This window comes from Onychostoma macrolepis, chromosome 20, assembly GCF_012432095.1.
Source record: "Onychostoma macrolepis isolate SWU-2019 chromosome 20, ASM1243209v1, whole genome shotgun sequence".
Taxonomy (NCBI): domain Eukaryota; kingdom Metazoa; phylum Chordata; class Actinopteri; order Cypriniformes; family Cyprinidae; genus Onychostoma; species Onychostoma macrolepis.
Genome location: NC_081174.1, coordinates 22,431,780 through 22,450,525, shown reverse-complemented (window position 1 = coordinate 22,450,525; position 18,746 = coordinate 22,431,780). Strand labels below are relative to the sequence as shown.

General features: G+C 40.4%; 1 protein-coding gene across 2 annotated transcripts in view; it reads left to right on the top strand.

Moving 5' to 3' along the window:
* Positions 1 to 3,506: 3,506 nt before the first annotated feature.
* The window catches only part of LOC131527640 (fibrillin-2-like), a 33,824-nt gene continuing 18,584 nt past the window's right edge, over positions 3,507 to 18,746 (top strand). For both annotated transcript variants that reach the window (XM_058756877.1, XM_058756875.1), the window contains exons 1-15: positions 3,507 to 3,572; positions 3,808 to 3,921; positions 5,241 to 5,323; positions 5,604 to 5,652; positions 5,832 to 5,975; positions 10,986 to 11,141; positions 11,282 to 11,440; positions 12,100 to 12,258; positions 12,411 to 12,557; positions 12,870 to 13,016; positions 13,138 to 13,284; positions 13,515 to 13,661; positions 13,792 to 13,938; positions 14,095 to 14,241; positions 18,505 to 18,651. In XM_058756877.1, coding sequence (XP_058612860.1) covers positions 3,909 to 3,921; positions 5,241 to 5,323; positions 5,604 to 5,652; positions 5,832 to 5,975; positions 10,986 to 11,141; positions 11,282 to 11,440; positions 12,100 to 12,258; positions 12,411 to 12,557; positions 12,870 to 13,016; positions 13,138 to 13,284; positions 13,515 to 13,661; positions 13,792 to 13,938; positions 14,095 to 14,241; positions 18,505 to 18,651 — 1,792 coding nt within the window. In that variant the 5' untranslated portion in view covers positions 3,507 to 3,572; positions 3,808 to 3,908. The remainder of the gene's footprint in view (positions 3,573 to 3,807; positions 3,922 to 5,240; positions 5,324 to 5,603; positions 5,653 to 5,831; positions 5,976 to 10,985; positions 11,142 to 11,281; positions 11,441 to 12,099; positions 12,259 to 12,410; positions 12,558 to 12,869; positions 13,017 to 13,137; positions 13,285 to 13,514; positions 13,662 to 13,791; positions 13,939 to 14,094; positions 14,242 to 18,504; positions 18,652 to 18,746) is intronic.

Below are 18,746 nucleotides of genomic sequence, written 5' to 3'. Positions count from 1 at the left end.
CATTTGAGTTTGGACAAATTCTTCCGGTTTACTTTACAGCTTGCAGTGGTTACAGCTCATATGTTCACAATGGAGCGGTTCATAAAGTTTTTATTTTGAACTTTGTGGTTTATACACTCTACGCACTCAAGGTTACAAGCTCAAAAGCTCTCCCCAGCTGTACTTTTCCACTCATATAAGAAACTAGAAATAAACACTCCACTATGTTTCATGAGCATATAGAAAATCAACCAAAATAATTTTTTCTTCAACAGAGCGCACAGTGAGCGTGCTGTGACCTCACATTGACCACAGTATGAGAGCACAGTGAGTGTGCTGTGACCTCACATTGACCACATTATGAGAGCACAGTGAGAGTGCAGTGGCCTCACATTGACCACAGTATGAGAGCACAGTGAGTGTGCTGTGACCTCACATTGACCACAGTATGAGAGCACAGTGAGTGCAGTGGCCTCACATTGACCACAGTATGAGAGCACAGTGAGTGTGCTGTGACCTCACATTGACCACAGTATTAGAGCACAGTGAGAGTGCAGTGGCCTCACATTGACCACAGTATGAGAGCACAGTGAGAGTGCAGTGGCCTCACATTGACCACAGTATGAGAGCACAGTGAGTGTGCTGTGACCTCACATTGACCACAGTATGAGAGCACAGTGAGAGTGCAGTGGCCTCACATTGACCAGAGTATGAGAGCACAGTGAGAGTGCAGTGGCCTCACATTGACCACAGTATGAGAGCACAGTGAGAGTGCAGTGGCCTCACATTGACCACAGTATGAGAGCACAGTGAGTGTGCTGTGACCTCACATTGACCAGAGTATGAGAGCACAGTGAGAGTGCAGTGGCCTCACATTGACCACAGTATGAGAGCACAGTGAGAGTGCAGTGGCCTCACATTGACCACAGTATGAGAGCACAGTGAGTGTGCTGTGACCTCACATTGACCAGAGTATGAGAGCACAGTGAGAGTGCAGTGGCCTCACATTGACCACAGTATGAGAGCACAGTGAGTGTGCTGTGACCTCACATTGACCACAGTATGAGAGCACAGTGAGAGTGCAGTGGCCTCACATTGACCACAGTATGAAAGCACAGTGAGTGTGCAGTGGCCTCACATTACGAACATAGTATGAGCACACAGTGAGTGTGCTGTGTGGTTACACTTTTAGCTCACTGTGACCCACACATTTTGACCACATCATGAGTATCTTGTGAGCTCATGGTGACATCATTGTGAGATCAAATTGTTGACTGGGTTGCCAAGTGTGCTTATACACACAAATAATTTGTCTTGCTGACAGAAGCTTCCAGTGCACAGACAGGATAACAAGTGACAAGACACAGATAACAAAATAAACAAGTGATTTAAAATAAATATGTGAAATACAATACACAATAGACAAGAAGTCAATAGACAATAATTGTATGTACAGGTTTACTATATACAAATAATGCAAGGGAATTTGAATAGATGTAAAATATGTTAAATCAACAACATATGAATAATAAATAAAGTTATGGGAAGTGGGTATTACACATGTTTTATTGCACAGTGGGGGAGACATTTAACCGTTCGTGAGGTAGATGAGCTTCAGCTGGTGAAGGAAGTACAGCCTCTGCTGGGCCTTTTTGACAATCGAGTCAATGTGATTGTCCCACTTCAGGTCCCGAGAGATGGTGGTGCCCAGGTATCTGAATGACTCTACTGCTGCCACAGTGCTGTCCATGATGGTGAGTAGGAGGAGTGCAGGGGGGTTTCTCCTGAAGTCCACGATCATCTCCACTGCTTTGAGCGTGTTCAGCTCCAGGTTGTTAAGACTGCACCAGGCAGTCAGCCATTCAACCTCTTGTCTCCAAGCAGACTCGTCACCTTCCTGGATGAGGCCGATAAGTGTGGTGTCGTCTGCACACTTAAGGAGTTTGACTGGGGTCAGTAGAGGTGCAGTCATTTGCGTACAAGGAGAAGATCAGTGGGGAGAGAACACATCCCTGGGGGGCACCTGACGGTGTTGACAAATTTGTCATTTCTTTCACAAAACAAATGGAGTTCATGTAGCCATTTTGTTTTCTCTGTTAATGCTATAGAACCTGCTTCAGGAGTGTTGACATCATGGTTGTGACACAGGAGATATTAATATTATGATTTAAAATATTCTAAATCAATGAAACTTACAAGAGCCTGTCTGACACTGATATAGTCTGCACTCTGCAAAGGTGGAATGTGGCAAGGGGGTCATTTGTTGACAGCTGCCCCTGATATTCCCTGATTTTTTTTCTTTTTAATGACTGTCTGACAGTGTTGACAAAAAGTGGGGACAACTTTGAAACCTTATGAAACACGCATGTGTCACTGAAAAACAACCTTGCTTTGATATTAGATATTATTAAGTGTTGCTTTTGATAAAACAAACTCTTTTTCATTGTTAAAAAACATTTTTATCCATTTTATAGCACATGAACCCTTCTCTGTGGACACATTGTTTTAGATGTAGTGAGAAGACAATAAGTGTCGTAAATTTGATATAATAATGGTAAAAATTAAATTGAAAGGGATAATTGTGTTGAATACATTCTATTATTAACCCCTCATAACATTTACAATTGAAAATATTTTCATTTATAAACCTATTAGCAGTTACAATTGCTGGACATGTTTTCTCCCATGTCTCAAAAATCAGTGATAGGAAAAACAGAAAATTAAATAAAGCAATATATACAGAAGTAGAAATATACAGGGGGAAAAAAAGCATATATATTTTTTTTAATGAATGTACAGATATGCTGTTTACAAGTGTACAGTTTATGTAGTTTACAAATGTACAATTGTAGATGGTATAAATGTGTCAGTTATGATAGACTGAATCGTTATGAAAGTTTTAATTGTTCAGGCTAAATATAGTCTGCAGGAAAAACTGTTCTTGTGAAATTTTCAGGTGTTTGTAGGGTGTCACTTGAAAGGAAGAAGCCATTGTGATGTTGGCTATCATGCAGCCCTTGTTGCTGTTATTTCTTCCTCATTCTTAGTATACCCTGGTGTGGCCTTTTGAATATTTGCCACTTGCTTTTTTCAAGACCGGTTGTGCTTGAGTTTACAGGAGTTATAAAGAAGTGTGTTAAAAAAATATCTGCTTTTCTGCTCCTCTTTAGCTTGCTTCGTAACCTATAACTATACCTGCCATTGTATATTACAAATATTGCTGTTGGCCAATTCACAAACTTGTGTTCCTCTCTTCTAAGTCAGTTGTAAGTGTCTGCTAAATGCATAAATGTAAAATATAAATGTATTATTCAACTCGGGTATGTTTGGTATTAAAAAAAATCTTTGAGATTTAAATCTCAAAATTTAAACTCACTCTCACTTAATATATTCTAATTATGTTGAGATGTCTTTCAAAAGGTGCTTTCATCGTTGAGAAATGCAAGGAAACTATTGGAGGAAAAACTAAGGGGGATTTTTTTTTTTTTTGTAGGTGGATCATTTCACAAGGAAACAAAAACCTAGATCTTCAAACAGATAACTTCATAGTTTAGGCAATCATGCCAGCGTTGGTTTTTTTCCCCAGACGCAGGGTAAGAGTGCTAAATTCTGTTTCTTCTTTCAAATGTGAAATTCATCTGCTGTTCGTTTATTTGTTGTTTGTTCTGATAGACTATGAATACATTTAAAAGTTTAAACGACCACTTCTGTGTGACTTTTATCTTGATAATGCTTTTTTAGTATCATTAAACCTGTATTTTGTATATAGGACACTTATGGTTATTAGACTCTGACATGTCAATTATGACAACATGTTCTGCTTTACAGAAAACTCCTGGATGTCCTTATGAATAAAAGAAAATCCACATTTTGAGGAAATATGTTTACATGATTTGTATTACCTTGATTCATTACCTTGAATGTGAGACATGGCCATTGAAGGTACAAAAAATACATACTTTGGTTAGAAATCTTTAAGTATGGTTGCATTATTTTTTTTAGTTGGCAGTTTATCACGATCAAAGGAAGCCAATATTTTCCTCTGATTGCTTTCCCCTTTAATTCAACAAAATAAATAATTTTATTTTTTTGTCAATGATAATTATATGAAAAATATTAATTGACACTGTTGAAACAAATCTGTTTAAACCAGATTTGTCAGTGTATATGTGCACTGTTACTGATTAACATGTACAGCATTAATAACTAACAGATTACAACGGGGGAAAAAACAGATTCCTGTTTTTAGTAAGATTCTAGGAACCATGCAACCTGATGGAGCAACACATTTTGCAGTTAATTTGGTTAAAAATAAATAAAAAAATAAAAAAATCATAATTATATGAGGGGGTAAAAGGCTCAACAGCAAGGAACAAAAGGGACCCAGTGTTAATATAAATAATTTAGCTTAAGTAATATAATATCTAATGAGTAATATCTAAGACAATACTTGTTCTAAGCAATTACCAAAGTTTGTATCACATTGTGCTTATTTTAATTAATACAATTTTATTTTACTTTTCAGTAAATACACTGTCATTCAAAATGTTCATTTTAAAAATGCAGGAAATATTTACTTGAAAAATATTCTGAAAGCTTCAACGCTGCTTAAGGAGTTTCTGTAATAATTTAATATTGCTTAACAATAAAACCAATATTTATGATATTTTTATTATATTTTCATATGTTCACAATTACACAAACAACAAAAAAACATCTAATATCACAACTTACATCTGTATATCGGTGAAATTAATTGCAGCACAGGTGAACATGGAAAAAAATTCCATGTAACGCTATGTTCTACCCAATCTCCAAACCATGGAAGATTAACAATAATCTCTAAAGATGTTAACTTGTAAAAAAGCACATAATTAAGCATACTGAATTATTATTATTAAAAGGCTATTAGGTCCAAGCTACTCTCTCAGAAAATAGGTACAACACATTTACTGGGGTGGTACCCTTTCAAAAGGTACTAATATATACAATTTAGGTTCTAAAAGGTATCTTTTTTACCTTTTTCCATTGACAGCTTTGTACCTTTTTTTCTGCAAGTGTAGAATATATGTCTCATGTCATTAAGGTTGCTCAAGTCTACCACCTACAGGCTGCACCAGTTTTAAGGTGCCTTTTCTTTCATTTTTTTTTGTTTTTTGTTAACAGTTTACAACAAGGATATTTCACATTGATATGATACACATTTTATATAATTAATAGTAATACATTTTTTAAAATAATACGTTTTTGGCCTATTACAGTAAGAATCATCATGGCTATCCTGCTGACCCATGTGTGGGTTGTGGAAACTCTTGATTTCTCAGGAATAAGTATGGACTTACAGGTAAGGAAAGAATGTTTTTGTAAATTTTATCACACACAAATATGAAATGGGATGATGAACATTCCTGTCTTTTTAAACTGATATATAATCTAAGATTATTTCAAATGTTTATTATATATAAGATATACAGTATGCAACACTGACCCCAAAAACTGTTGAGTCATGTGATAAACACTTATATTTAAATAATTATTAAATAAATACTTTTGGAATTTATTAATAAATTTACTAATTCATTAATTAATTTATTTATATATATATTTTTACTATATCATTCCAGTTTAGCTACAAAGATGGGCCAGTGCATCATATAAGACGAAGAAGTGCAGGTCTGGTACACAGTTTTGTCATCAACTCAAATACAAATAATAGTTTTATGTTCTATGTATGACAGTAAATACATTATTTTAATTAATAGTCTGTTTGTTCTGAGAGAGTGGCTTGATGTTGTTTGACTTGAAAAGCACTCATGGTTACTGAAATCACACACATGTTGTCATATGTATAGATCCAGTGGAATACATCATAGTTGTTGAAGTGAATGCATCTGAAACTGTAGCGATCAGCAAAATCAGATCTTCTGTGAACTCTGTCATACTTCCATTTCAAATGGACAATGTTGTTGAAATTACAGCTTTCAACATTTCAACAGGTGAGCCTGTCAAATCATCATCATTCTTTGGCTAAAGATCCTTCAAATGTCTTTAAATTTGCAATTAATCTACAACAAGTAGTGACACTACTAAAGTTTATATATATATATACAGGTGCTGGTCATATAATTAGAATATCATCAAAAAGTTGATTTATTTCACTAATTCCATTCAAAAAGTGAAACTTGTATATTATATTCATTCATTACACACAGACTGATATATTTCAAATGTTTATTTCTTTTAATTTTGATGATAAGAGCTTACAGCTCATGAAAGTCAAAAATCAGTATCTCAAAATATTAGAATATTACTTAAGACCAATACAAAGAAAGGATTTTTAGAAATCTTGGCCAACTGAAAAGTATGAAAATGAAAAGTATGAGCATGTACAGCACTCAATACTTAGTTGGGGCTCCTTTTGCCTGAATTACTGCAGCAATGCGGCGTGGCATGGAGTCGATCAGTTTGTGGCACTGTTGAGGTGGTATGGAAGCCCAGGTTGCTTTGATAGCGGCCTTCAGGTCATCTGCATTGTTGGGTCTGGTGTCTCTCATCTTCCTCTTGACAATACCCCACAGATTCTCTATGAGGTTCAGGTCTGGTGAGTTTGCTGGCCAGTAAGCACACCAACACCATGGTCATTGAACCAGCTTTTGGTACCTTTGGCAGTGTGGGCAGGTGCCAAGTCCTGCTGGAAAATGAAATCAGCATCTCCATAAAGCTTGTCAACAGAAGGAAGCATGAAGTGCGCTAAAATTTCCTGGTAGATGGCTGCGTTGACTGTGGACATCAGAAAACACAGTGGACCAACACCAGCAGATGACATGGCAGCCCAAATCATCACAGACTGTGGAAACTTCACACTGGACTTCAAGCAACATGGATTCTGTGCCTCTCCACTCTTCCTCCAGACTCTGGGACCTTGACTTCCAAACGAAATGCAAAATTTACTTTCATCTGAAAAGAGGACTTTGGACCACTGAGGAACAGTCCAGTTCTTTTTCTCCACAGCCCAGGTAAGACGCTTCTGATGTTGTCTCTGCTTCAGTAGTGGCTTGGTAGCCCTTTTCCTGAAGACGTCTGAGCGTGGTGACTCTTGATGCACTGACTCCAGCTTCAGTTCTCTCCTTGTGAAGCTCTCACAAGTGTTTGAATCAGCTTTGCTTGACAGTATTCTCAAGCTTGCAGTCATCCCTGTTGCTTGTGCACCTTTTCCTACCCAAATTCGTCCTTCCAGTCAACTTTGCATTTAATATGCTTTGATACAACACTCTGTAAACAGCCACACTTTTCAGCAATGACCCTCTGTGACTTACCCTTTTTGTGGAGGGCGTCAATGTTCGTCTTCTGGACCATTGCCAAGTCAGCAGTCTTCCCCATTATTGTGGTTTCAAAGAACAAGAGATACCCGGAATTTATACTGTAGGGATGGTCATTTATTCAAACTCAAATGTAAATATTCTAATATTTTGAGATACTGATTTTTGACTTTCATGAGCTGTAAGCTCTAATCATCAAAATTAAAACAAAAAAAAAAACTTTTGAAATGTTTTACTTTACATGCAATGAATCTAAAATATATGAAAGTTTCACTTTTTGAAAGAACTTGTTCACGACATTCTAATTTATTGAGATGCACCTGTATATGAGTTCATTTGCAAAAACAGATAACTGTTTTTAACAATTCTCAAAAATCATGTTTTTTTCATTGTGCCTTCCAATTTATCTCAATCAAACTGCAGTTGGGTTATTCTGACTATTTAAAAAAAAAAAAAAACAGCTAACTAACAATAAAAACGTGATAACATAATAAAAAACATGATTTTTGAAATTTTGTAAAAATGGAGTTATCTGTTTTTGCAAATAAACTCTTCATATATATATGTATGTAAGAACATAACTATATTTGTGACCCTGGACCACAAAACCAGTCATAAGTGTCAATTTTTCAAAATTGAGATTTCTACATCATTGATGTATGGCTTGTTAGGATAGGACAATATTTGGCCGATATACAACTATTTGAAAATTTGGAATCTGAGGGTGCACTGTTAGACATTTCAAAGGGTTTTTACAGTAACTTGCTGGCAATACTGTTGCCAGTAAGTTACTGCAATTAAGATTTACAGTAGCAAACTGTATTTGATTTATCAGTATACTACTGTAATTCATTCAATTTAATATAGATTTCATTAGATTTTATATTTTTTATGTAGAATTCATTTTATTTTTACTCTTCATAGGTACTACTGGCATTCAATTAAAACAGACACAATAATTATAAAATATCAAATTCTTTATTTAAAACATTGCATGTATAACACTTAAAAATACAGACTTCCAATGCTGGAACAGTGCATCTTCACCATTTCTCCTGTCTTAGGACATTTTGCAGTGCATTATGTTGTGTCCTCTGGATTCATCCTCACAACGAATCTTTAGGCAACAGAAACATAATGGGGAAAAGACAAACAGCCAAAGAATACATAGCCATCTGCAAAACCCAGGTGCTGCTCCAAAACGTGGCCACCATCTTTGCTCACATCCACTTTGACAGAAATGTCTTCTCTGAAAAACAAGAAGTAGAAATGGCACACTTTTAAAAGGCAAACCTCATATAGAATACACAAACCTCTCAAAACCATAGTTGTTCTCTTACCATGTCTCAGGGTGGCTGGCCTGCTCATGTCTTTCTTGATGCTTCATTGCAGTTGCCTTTAAAACACAAATACAAAAAAAATGCAGTAAATCTTAAATTCCATTAAAAACTATAACAAACTAATTCTAAAACTAGAAAAGGCAGCTAGCCATAAAACTTGTTTAACTTAGCTAACATACGATTTTATTTTCTCAATAGGCTACTGGCCAACATTAACTACTAACACCTGAACTAAATTTCACATTAGTTAACCTAATGTTAATATAAGATAAGCGGTGCTCGTTAAAAACAATTTTAATTCGGTAACTTAATTCAATAAGTTTGAAACGACAGCGCAGTTTACCATGGTAAAGTTCTGTAACTGCCATGTTGAAGAGTTGTAAAATACATCTGCGATGCTAGCATACATCCATTTCTAATGGATGAAGCCTCGGCCTGGAAGAGAGGTCGTCAGGTGGTCCCCAACCTTCTCTGGGTGTTTCGACCCTTAACCACAACACCCTCCAGTTGGCGGGTCAGCAGTGACTGGCCAGGTCACTGCCCCTCTCCTCCAGGCTTCCAGCTTATGCCCTCTCTCTTGTGCCAGAGCCAACAGGAGGCTCTCTATGACGCTTCTCCCAGCCTCCAAACAGCTGCTTTCCTCAAGTGGCCTCTCAGTCCAACCTTTGTCAATAGATTCCACACAGATTGAGCTGGGAATCCTCGACATCCAGTACCGCCTCGGGGAAGTGGAGTTTCCTCCCGAGGTCAACCTCCATTTCCCATCCCTGGGCTGACTGCAGGAGATTCTGCCTGGCTTGGCTGTGGACGACAGGTCTTTGGCCCTCTTTCACAAAGGCGATGGTGCTCAGCAGTGGTCTTGCTTTGGCTGGTTGTTTCTTCCTCCTTTCCTGCTCCAGAATGTCTGCGAGTACTGCCAACACCTTGTCATGGCGCCACCTGTATCTCCCCTGTGTCAATGCGATCTTACACCCTGACAGAATGTGCGCCATTGTTCCTTTCCCGCCGCACAACCTGCACAGTGGGTCCTCCCTCCTCCCCCACCTGTGCAAATTGACTGGGGTTGGTAAGGTGTCATACACTGACCGGAGTAGAAAGGATATACGGAAGGGCTCCAGCCGCCACAGTTCACCCCATGTGATTGTTCTCTTGGGGAGGTTCCACCTCGTCCAGGCATCTTGAGTTGCAAGCTCGATGGATTTTGCTCTTCTCCCTTCTTCCTCAAGGTTTCGACCTTCATCCTGGATCATGGTTCTCTTCTCCCTGAGGGTGGATTTTGACCACTGCTGGAAATGTGCTGTTCCTAGACCCTATCTTCCAGTGCAAGGGTTTCCGATGATGTCTTTAGTCCTAAGAGAATGTTAAATGTTACTATGGGTTAAACTGCAAAAATCTGACACAAACACACAGACAAACGTATATATATATTTTTACCTTGCTTGCTGGTCTTATTCTCTCGTAAAGTGCATCGACACACAGCGTAGATGTTCTCCGGAGCTCTCCCACTCTAGCAGGTTCATCCCTGCGGCGCTGCCCCGCTACTTCCTCGGACGCGAGTGGCGCGGCGCGGTGCGACTCGACAACAGACAACAATATACCCATTATATATATATTATCTACAGTGAAAGCGGACAGTAAACTGATGCGCCGGTATATTTCTGACGTGCAGATGTACTCCAAGCGCTTGCGCTGTTTCTGACACGAAGTACAAACGGATTTTCCAATCATTAGAAGCGATGTAACACATCCAGTGTAGTCAGTCCCAAGCTGTTGCGGCGTTGTAGACACGGTGCAGGGCAAATTGTGTCAATCCAAATGTAAGAAATGAGGAAAATAAAACGACCTCAGTATAATGGCGCCAAAGAGACCGTTACAGTAGTATACAGCAATTTAAAAATAAATACAGTACGTCTCTGTATGTGGGGTCTGACGTCACAGAAAATTCCCATGATGCAAAGGGTATTACAGTTATTTACTGTAAAGGGAATTTGCAGTATTACACTGGGTGATATACAGTAAATAACTGTGGAAATTACAGAAATGTCTAACAGTGTGCAAAAAAAATCTAAATACTGAGAAAATCACCTTTAAAGTTGTCCAAATGAAGTTCTTAGCTATGCATATTACTGATCAAAAATTAAGTTTTGATATATTTCCGGTAGAAAAATATCTTCATGGAACATGATCTTTACTTAATATACTAATGATGTTTGGCATAAAATAAAAATGGATAATTTTGACCCATACAATGTATTTTTGGCTATTGCTAAAAATATACCCCAGCAACTTAAGACTGGTTTTGTGGTCCGGGCCTACTCTGTTAATCCACTCCTTCTCTGTTTTTCAGTGTGTTCTCTGAATGACACAATGTATCAGTGTAAATGTGAGGATCTGTTTGTTTGGCCGAATGACACGTGTCATTCATATGAGGCCTGTGATGACATCATTGATGGTTCATGTACATGTATCAATGCCCTTCCAGCCGACGGACAGTTCTGCCAAGGTGAAACAAATGCAAACTTGTGCAAAAACAATATTTCCTATTTATAATAGTCTGGTAAATTGGAAACATTTTTAACATTGTAAGAATAAAATTGCAGCAGTTGTTCTGCTCAAACCTTTACTGTTTGTTACTGTTTGCAGAGCCACTTTCTGAGTTTTTGTATGAGTATGAGACTGAAATCGCTGTAAGTTTGTCTGACTTGTTCCTGGTGGACTACTTAAGGTATCTCATCACAAATACCAGTCTGCCTTTCCCTCTAAACAACAACATAAACATCACAGATATCGACATGACTACAGGTAAGAACCTAATGTTTCATTCATGTCAGCTGTAAATGAAACATTTGCTAAAGGAATATTAAACCTAATTACACGGTTCTCTGGAATATTTGAGTGTGAATTGGTAAATTGCAGTACTGAGCGCCTGTTGTCCTCCATAGCAACGCAGTGGCGCTACTCCGCGGTCTCCTGTCTTTTCGTACAGCAATTTAGAAATAGCTAGCAACATGACTTCTGACTTCGATAAAAATGGCTTCAGTGTTCAATTTACGCACAATTCTTTTGCTAAATTGCTGGAATTAAAAGAAGGAAATGCATATTGCTTGGAAGAACATCAAACTGGCAAGAGAAGCTGGTTAAGAAAGAACTTAAATTAGACATAAAGACATGTAACATTTTGTTGGCTAACAAGTCAGTACAGAATCGTATGACATCATAATAATAACGTTTGAAAATATTGAAATATAAAATATTGTTGCATTTTTCTACATTGTAATAAAGTTTTTGGGTGAAATATTTAAGATAAAAAGTAGGCTTAATTGACCACTGTTAACAGGCATTATTACAAACAGGCAGAGTGACTCAAGATTCTAATAAACCTTTCTGGGTCAAATATGTCAAATATTAAGTTTGAGCAATAATATAAACTGTTTTGTCTTACCTTATGATTACTATTACAGTGTGTGGGTTAAATGAAACAGAATACGAGTGCAAGTGCGAGAAGCTTCATTTCTGGCCCAATGACACCTGCAGGGCCTATCAGGTGTGTGATGGCATTGTGGGAGGCACTTGTGGATGTATTAAAGCTCTCCCTTCAGAGGGGCCACTCTGCCAGAGAGGTGATTCATTGAATTTGCATTATCAAGTTTTATGTTGATGATGTTGAAGTTGTTAGAATAGTCTTATATAATCAAGTCTTCACTAAACACTGTTGTTTGAATATTTGGAATATTGAGCTAAATTGTCCTGAAATGTGCTATTCCTTTTCCAGATATTGATGAATGTCTGTTCAGCTCATCTGTATGTGGTCCAAATTCCATCTGTGCAAATCAGTTGGGAAGTTACAGTTGCTCATGTCTTGATGGATTCACTGCAAAGGACTCAGGTCTACCCATCAACATTAATAACACATGTACAGGTACATTCTATATTCAGATTTGTGTGTATTCCTAACTTAAATACTAAGATATTAAAAAATAAACTTTTGAGAAGAGCATTAAATGTTCTTAATGCTAATTTGTCAGGATCTTTGAAGACTGAAAGAATTTGTATATAGGCACAAGAGGATATGCTTAATTTTCAAACCAAGTCATGTCAGTTTTCTTCAATTCCAGTAGTACCATGACCAACAACAGTTACTGCTTCATTTAACCTGCACTCTGTAATAGAATGGCAAAGTATGATAGTACAGTTATATCATTGGTTAAACTTCAATGTGTTCCCTTTCCAGATATAGATGAATGTCTGTTCAGCTCATCTGTATGTGGTCCAAATATCAACTGCACAAATGAAATGGGAAGTTACAATTGCTCATGTCTTGATGGATTCACTGCAACAAACTCAAGTCTCCCCATAAGCATCAATAACACATGTACAGGTACATTCTATATTCAGATATTTGTAAAACCTTGAAAGTTTTGCTTAAGCCTGTTACTGTAAATTCAGGCACACAGTGCATAAGGATAATTATATTTTTTATATCTCTTCTTGTAAAAAAGATGTGAATGAATGTCTTAAAACATCAGAGGTCTGTGGTCCAAACTCTCATTGCACCAACTCAAATGGGAGTTACAGCTGTTCCTGCTTGAGTGGATTTACTGTAACAAATATCAGTGAACCAGTCAGCACCAGTAACCCATGCAATGGTGAGCATGTAGAACATATATAACATGTAACAAATGTAGAAGTGGGTTCTCCCTTCACATATGTTTAATTTCAATAATAACCTAGCTTTTTAAAATTGACCGCTACATTTCTGAAGCGTCATTTTGTATTTGCCCTACATAATTCAAACCTGATGTGCTTTATGGATGCTGTCAGACTGGACATTTTAACCTTCTCAGCAGCCATATTTTTATCACTTGTTTTATTTCAGATATTAATGAATGTCTCAACTCCTCATCGGTGTGTGGGCTGAATGCTAACTGTTCCAATTACAACGGAAACTATTCATGCTCTTGTTGGGAAGGATATGATGTTTCACAGATTAATGAAACTATTAATAGCAGTAACCCATGCATAGGTGTGGTTCATTTATTTGCATTATCATGATTTTTAGATGTTGATCAAATTTCTAATTAATTTTTTTTCTATAATTACAAAATTATTTAAATATTGAGATATTGTTCTAAAATGTGTTATTTTCTTTTCAGATATAAATGAATGTCTGTTCAGTCCATCTGTATGTGGTCCAAATGCCAACTGTAGAAATGCATTGGGAAGTTACAGTTGCTCATGTCTGGATGGATTCACTACAACAAACTCAAGTCTCCCCATCAGCATCAATAACACATGTAGAGGTACATTTTATATTCAGATATTTGTAAAACTTGAGAGTTTAGCTCATGCCTGTTATTGTAAATTCAGGCACAAAAGCATAAGGATAAATATATATTTTATGACTCTGACCATCATATTTTTATGCAAACTATTTTTATTTTCTTCCTGTAATAAAGATGTGAATGAATGTCTTAAGACATCAGAGGTCTGTGGTCCAAAATCTCTTTGCACCAACTCAATTGGGAGTTACAGCTGTTCCTGCTTGAGTGGATTTACAGTAACAAATATCAGTGAACCAGTCAGCACCAGTAACCCATGCAATGGTGAGCATGTAACAAATACATAACATGTAACACATGTAGAAGTGGGTTCTAGCTTCACATTGTGTACTCTGAGCTGCAATAACGTCTCAAGGTTACGTATGTAGCCCTAGTTCTCTGAGGGAACGAGACGCTGCGTCAAAACACTTTGGGAACGCCTTCAGGAGTGGCTAAAGTAGGCGGGGACCATGTCCCGAAGGCCAACTTCTGGAGAGTGAGCCTTGACCCCCAAGGAGAGGGGAGATCAGAGGACTCGAGACTATGGAATAGCATCCTTAATCCACCACTTAGCATAAGCTTCTCTGGCCTGAGGCCTCAGCCTCAGCGCATCATGGAGGAAACTTGTAACTAGCGGGTGTCTGCCCACTGACTGGCCACCACGAGGGGCGTGGTAGGCCACAATGGCCTCCACGTAGACCTTTAGGGTGGAGTGGATCAACCCTATGGAGAAACTGGTCTGCAGGAACTCCAGAACTGTACCAACTGGGCAGTTGACTGGGTCGAGCTGGTGGTCTCCGCATCAAGAAGTGAAAGCTTCCACTTGAAGGCATACAGTTTCCTCGTAGAGGGAGCTCTGGGTTGGAGGATGGTCTCAACAACCTCAGTTGAGAGACCGGAAGCTACGAGATGTCCTCCCTCGGGGGTCACATCCATAACTTCCACCGTTCCGAGTGGGGGTAAAAGATCGTATCCTCCGTCTGAGAGAGAAGATCCCTCCTGACGGAAATCTCCACAGAGAGCCGTCAAGAAGGGAAATCAGGTCCGAGCGTACTCAGCCCGGCCAGAACGGGGCTCTTTTGTCCGTTCGGCGCACTCTCTGCAGAACTCCCGGGAGCAGAGCGAAAGGTGTACAGATGAAGCCTCGGCCACGTTTGTACCATGGCATCCAGCCCCTGTGGAGCTGGATGAGTCAGAGAGAACCAGAGGGGACAGTGCGATGTCTCTCGAGTCACACACAGGTCCACCTGTGCCTGGCCAAACTCTCCAAGTCTGCTTCACCACCTCGGGGTGAAGTCTTCATTCCCCGGGTCTCGGCTCCTGCCTCGACAGGATGTCTGCTCCCATCTTGAGATGCCCAGGAATATGAACTGTTCTCAGCGAGAGGAGTTTGCCCTGGGACCACACAAGGATCTTGCGAACCAGCCTGTACAGGGGGCGCGAACGCAGACCTCCTTGGTGGTTGATATAAGAAACCACCGCTGTGTTGCCAGTGCACACCAACACATGGTGATCTCTTAAGTCTGGGAGAAAGTGTTTTAATGCTAGAAACACGGCCAGCATCTCCAGGCAGTTGATGTGCCACGTGAGATGGCGACCACTCCACAGACCGCGGGCCGAGCGGCTACTCATGACTTCTCCCCAACCGGTGAGGGACGCATCCGTCGCTAGCATACGCGGCGACCAGGAGCTCCCAGCACCAGGCCCTGAGATAAGAACCAAGGTTTCCTCCACATGTTTAAGGCACGAAGGCAGTGCCACGTGACCTTGATCATGCGAAGCGGGTTTCCCCTCGGGGAGAACCCGTTGGTCTTGAGACACCACTGTAGGGGTTTCATGTACAGAAGGCCAAAAGTAACCACGTTGGACGCAGCTGCCATCAGACCCAGCAGTCTCTGAAACTGCTTGGCAGTAAGTGACCGGCCTTCTTTCACCCTCTTGACTGCCGTGAGGATTGACTCGAACTGAGCAGGGGACACATGTGCCTGCATCATGGTCGAATCCCACACCACGGCGAGATAAGTGGTCCTCTGTAATGGAGAAAGTACACCTTTCTTGGCATTTAGTCTTAACCCCCAGCTCTTTCATGTGAGTGAGACCGACATCTCAATGTCGAACCGCCATACGATGTGGTTGAGTATGCGGATGCCCTGGGATCACGGAGGAGCCAGAGCAGCATCCACACACTTCGTGAAAGTGTGGGGTGAGAGTGCAAGGCCAAAAGGAAGAACTCGATGTTGGTTAGCTTTTGCCCCCAAAAGCAATCCTCAGGAACTTCCTGTGATGAGGAAGGATGAAGACACGTGCACCTTTTAGATCGATCATGACAAACCAGTCCTCGGTCCTTGTTTGAGTGCGAGCGTGCTGAACTTCAGTCGTCTGACTGAGCGGTTCAAATGACGCAGATCTAAAATAGGACGCAACCCTGCATCCTTCCTTGGAATGGTGAAGTACCGGCTATAGAACCCGAACACTACTATGTGAGGAGGGACCACCTCGATGGCCTTCTTCCTCAAAGGAGTAATACTTCTGTTCCATGACCAGAGCCTGCTCGGGACCCACCAGAGTGGGGATGACCCCGTTAAACTGAGGCGGAGGAGAACCGAACTGGATTCTATAGCCTCACTCTACAGTGTGCAGGACCCACCAGGACAAGTTTGGCAGTAGTTTCCACGCTGCCAAATAGTCTACTAAGGGAATCAGTCTCTCGAGACTGGCCTCTGGTATACTTAGAGCTGCTAGCTCAGTGCCCTGAAGCAGAGGACTGGCAGGGGATGGCCGATCTAGCTGCTCTAGAGACCTCCAAAGAGGTAGTGAGCCTCCCAGTACCGCTACGTTTCCGGGCGGAGACTGAGAGAAGCACTCGCGGGAAACCGCTGCGCCCTGAAACATTGTAGGTGGCAGGGTTGGCAGAACGATCTCCTGAGGGCACTGAGGAGAGACGGGCACCGTATAATGAGGTGTATCCGCTCTTCCCCAGAGGGGGCCGGCCCACAAAAGTCCTGGGCCATAGGCGTCACAACGTTTTAGCCGAAGATTATCCAGCAAAAATGACAGTCTGCAGATCCGCCTCCTGCTAGAAACCTTTGGCCCTGAATGAGGAGCTGGAACACGGTTGGGGCTGCTCCCGTCAGCAGCCCCTGCTGCCACCTCAACCTCCTCCGAGGAAGAGAGAGCACCGTGCTCCCTACTCGAGAATTCATCCCAAGCGCTCGCTGTATAGAGAGTGAGGGAGAAGAAAGGAGGCCTGTCTTCAGCCCCTACTAAATACAGTAAGTAAAAAAAAAATAAAAACAAAAAAAAAAAAAAATATATATATATATATATATATATATATATATATATATAAAAACTTCTCATCGCAGACAATAACACCATTTAATTCCTCAGAATCAAATGCAGTCGAAAAAAAACAGACAAGTAAACACGGTCTGGTTGTGAAAAGATTAAATATAAAGCGTCGCTTTGAATGACCGTAATGCACTGATTTCACACACAAACCTTTTCTTCCCTCGAGAAGAAACGTCTCATAGCAACAAATCACTCTCCTCTGAGAAGATAGCTGCAGCAGCGAGCTCTTACTCAAAGGGGGAAGAAACCGCAACGCGGGCTTCCGAACCCCGAGAGAGAGAGCGCTAGATCTAGGGAATGCAGGTGGAGAAAGGGCGAGCCCTTCTCCAACTGTCCGCCAGATCCATATGCGATCCCCGTGATCTCAACCGCCGGCGTGCCTCAGCAGCAGCGGGACCAGGAACCACAAACTCACAGACACGGACACACTCCTCGGATCGTGCCCGGTGGGAGCGGAGCGTTTGCAGCGGGGAGAAGCGCGATCAGCCCCCTCGAGAGTTGGCTGCGCGAGCTCCGCTCCCCAGAAATGCTGTTCATAATGAATTCATTCATATGCTTGTGCAAACAATATGCTTGTGCAAACAATCTGCTTTTCGAAAGCTCATCGACGTCCTCCATGTCTACCTCCTCAGAGGAAGATAGGCGGAGCGTTGAGCCCTCTCTCCAGGGGCGGACTTAACCAATAAGCAAGGTAAGCGGCCGCTTAGGGCCCCGGGGAATCAGGGGGCCCCATCTGATATTGGCGAAACATATTTGCAGCGTTGAGCAATGTAGCCGTTCACAGACATGTGCGATGATTTCTTAAGTAAGACCAGAAGTGTTTAAGTTAGAATCCACTTACCGATCAAAATGCAGAGTTTTTGTCATGTGCTGAGTTCTGCAAGTTCGGGGATCATCTCATTATAACAAAGTGTAGATACGATGTAAATAAGAGATTCATTGTGCAGTGTGCACACGTGATTTAGAGCATGGTCACGCTGAAGGTGTTCCCAAAGCGTTTCGACGCAGCTAGAGTTCCTGAAGGGGAACATTGTCCCCCACCCCCACACCACACCTTTTTTTTATATAATTGACAGCTGAATTTCTGAACAATCAGTTTCTATTTATTCTACATGATTCAAAGCTGGCATGCTTTATGGATGATGTCAGATTGGACGTTTTAATCTTCCCATGTTTTTATCATTTGTTATATTTCAGATATTAATGAATGTCTCAACTCCTCGTTGATGTGTGGGCCAAATGCTAATTGTTCCAATTACAACGGAAACTATTCCTGCTCCTGTTGGGGAGGATATAATGTCACAAAGATGAATGAAACTATTAATAGCAATAACCCATGTATAGGTGTGATTCATTTATTTGCATTATCATGATTTTCAGATGTTGTTAACATTTCTAATTACTGTAATTAGAAAATTATTTTAAATATTGGGATATTG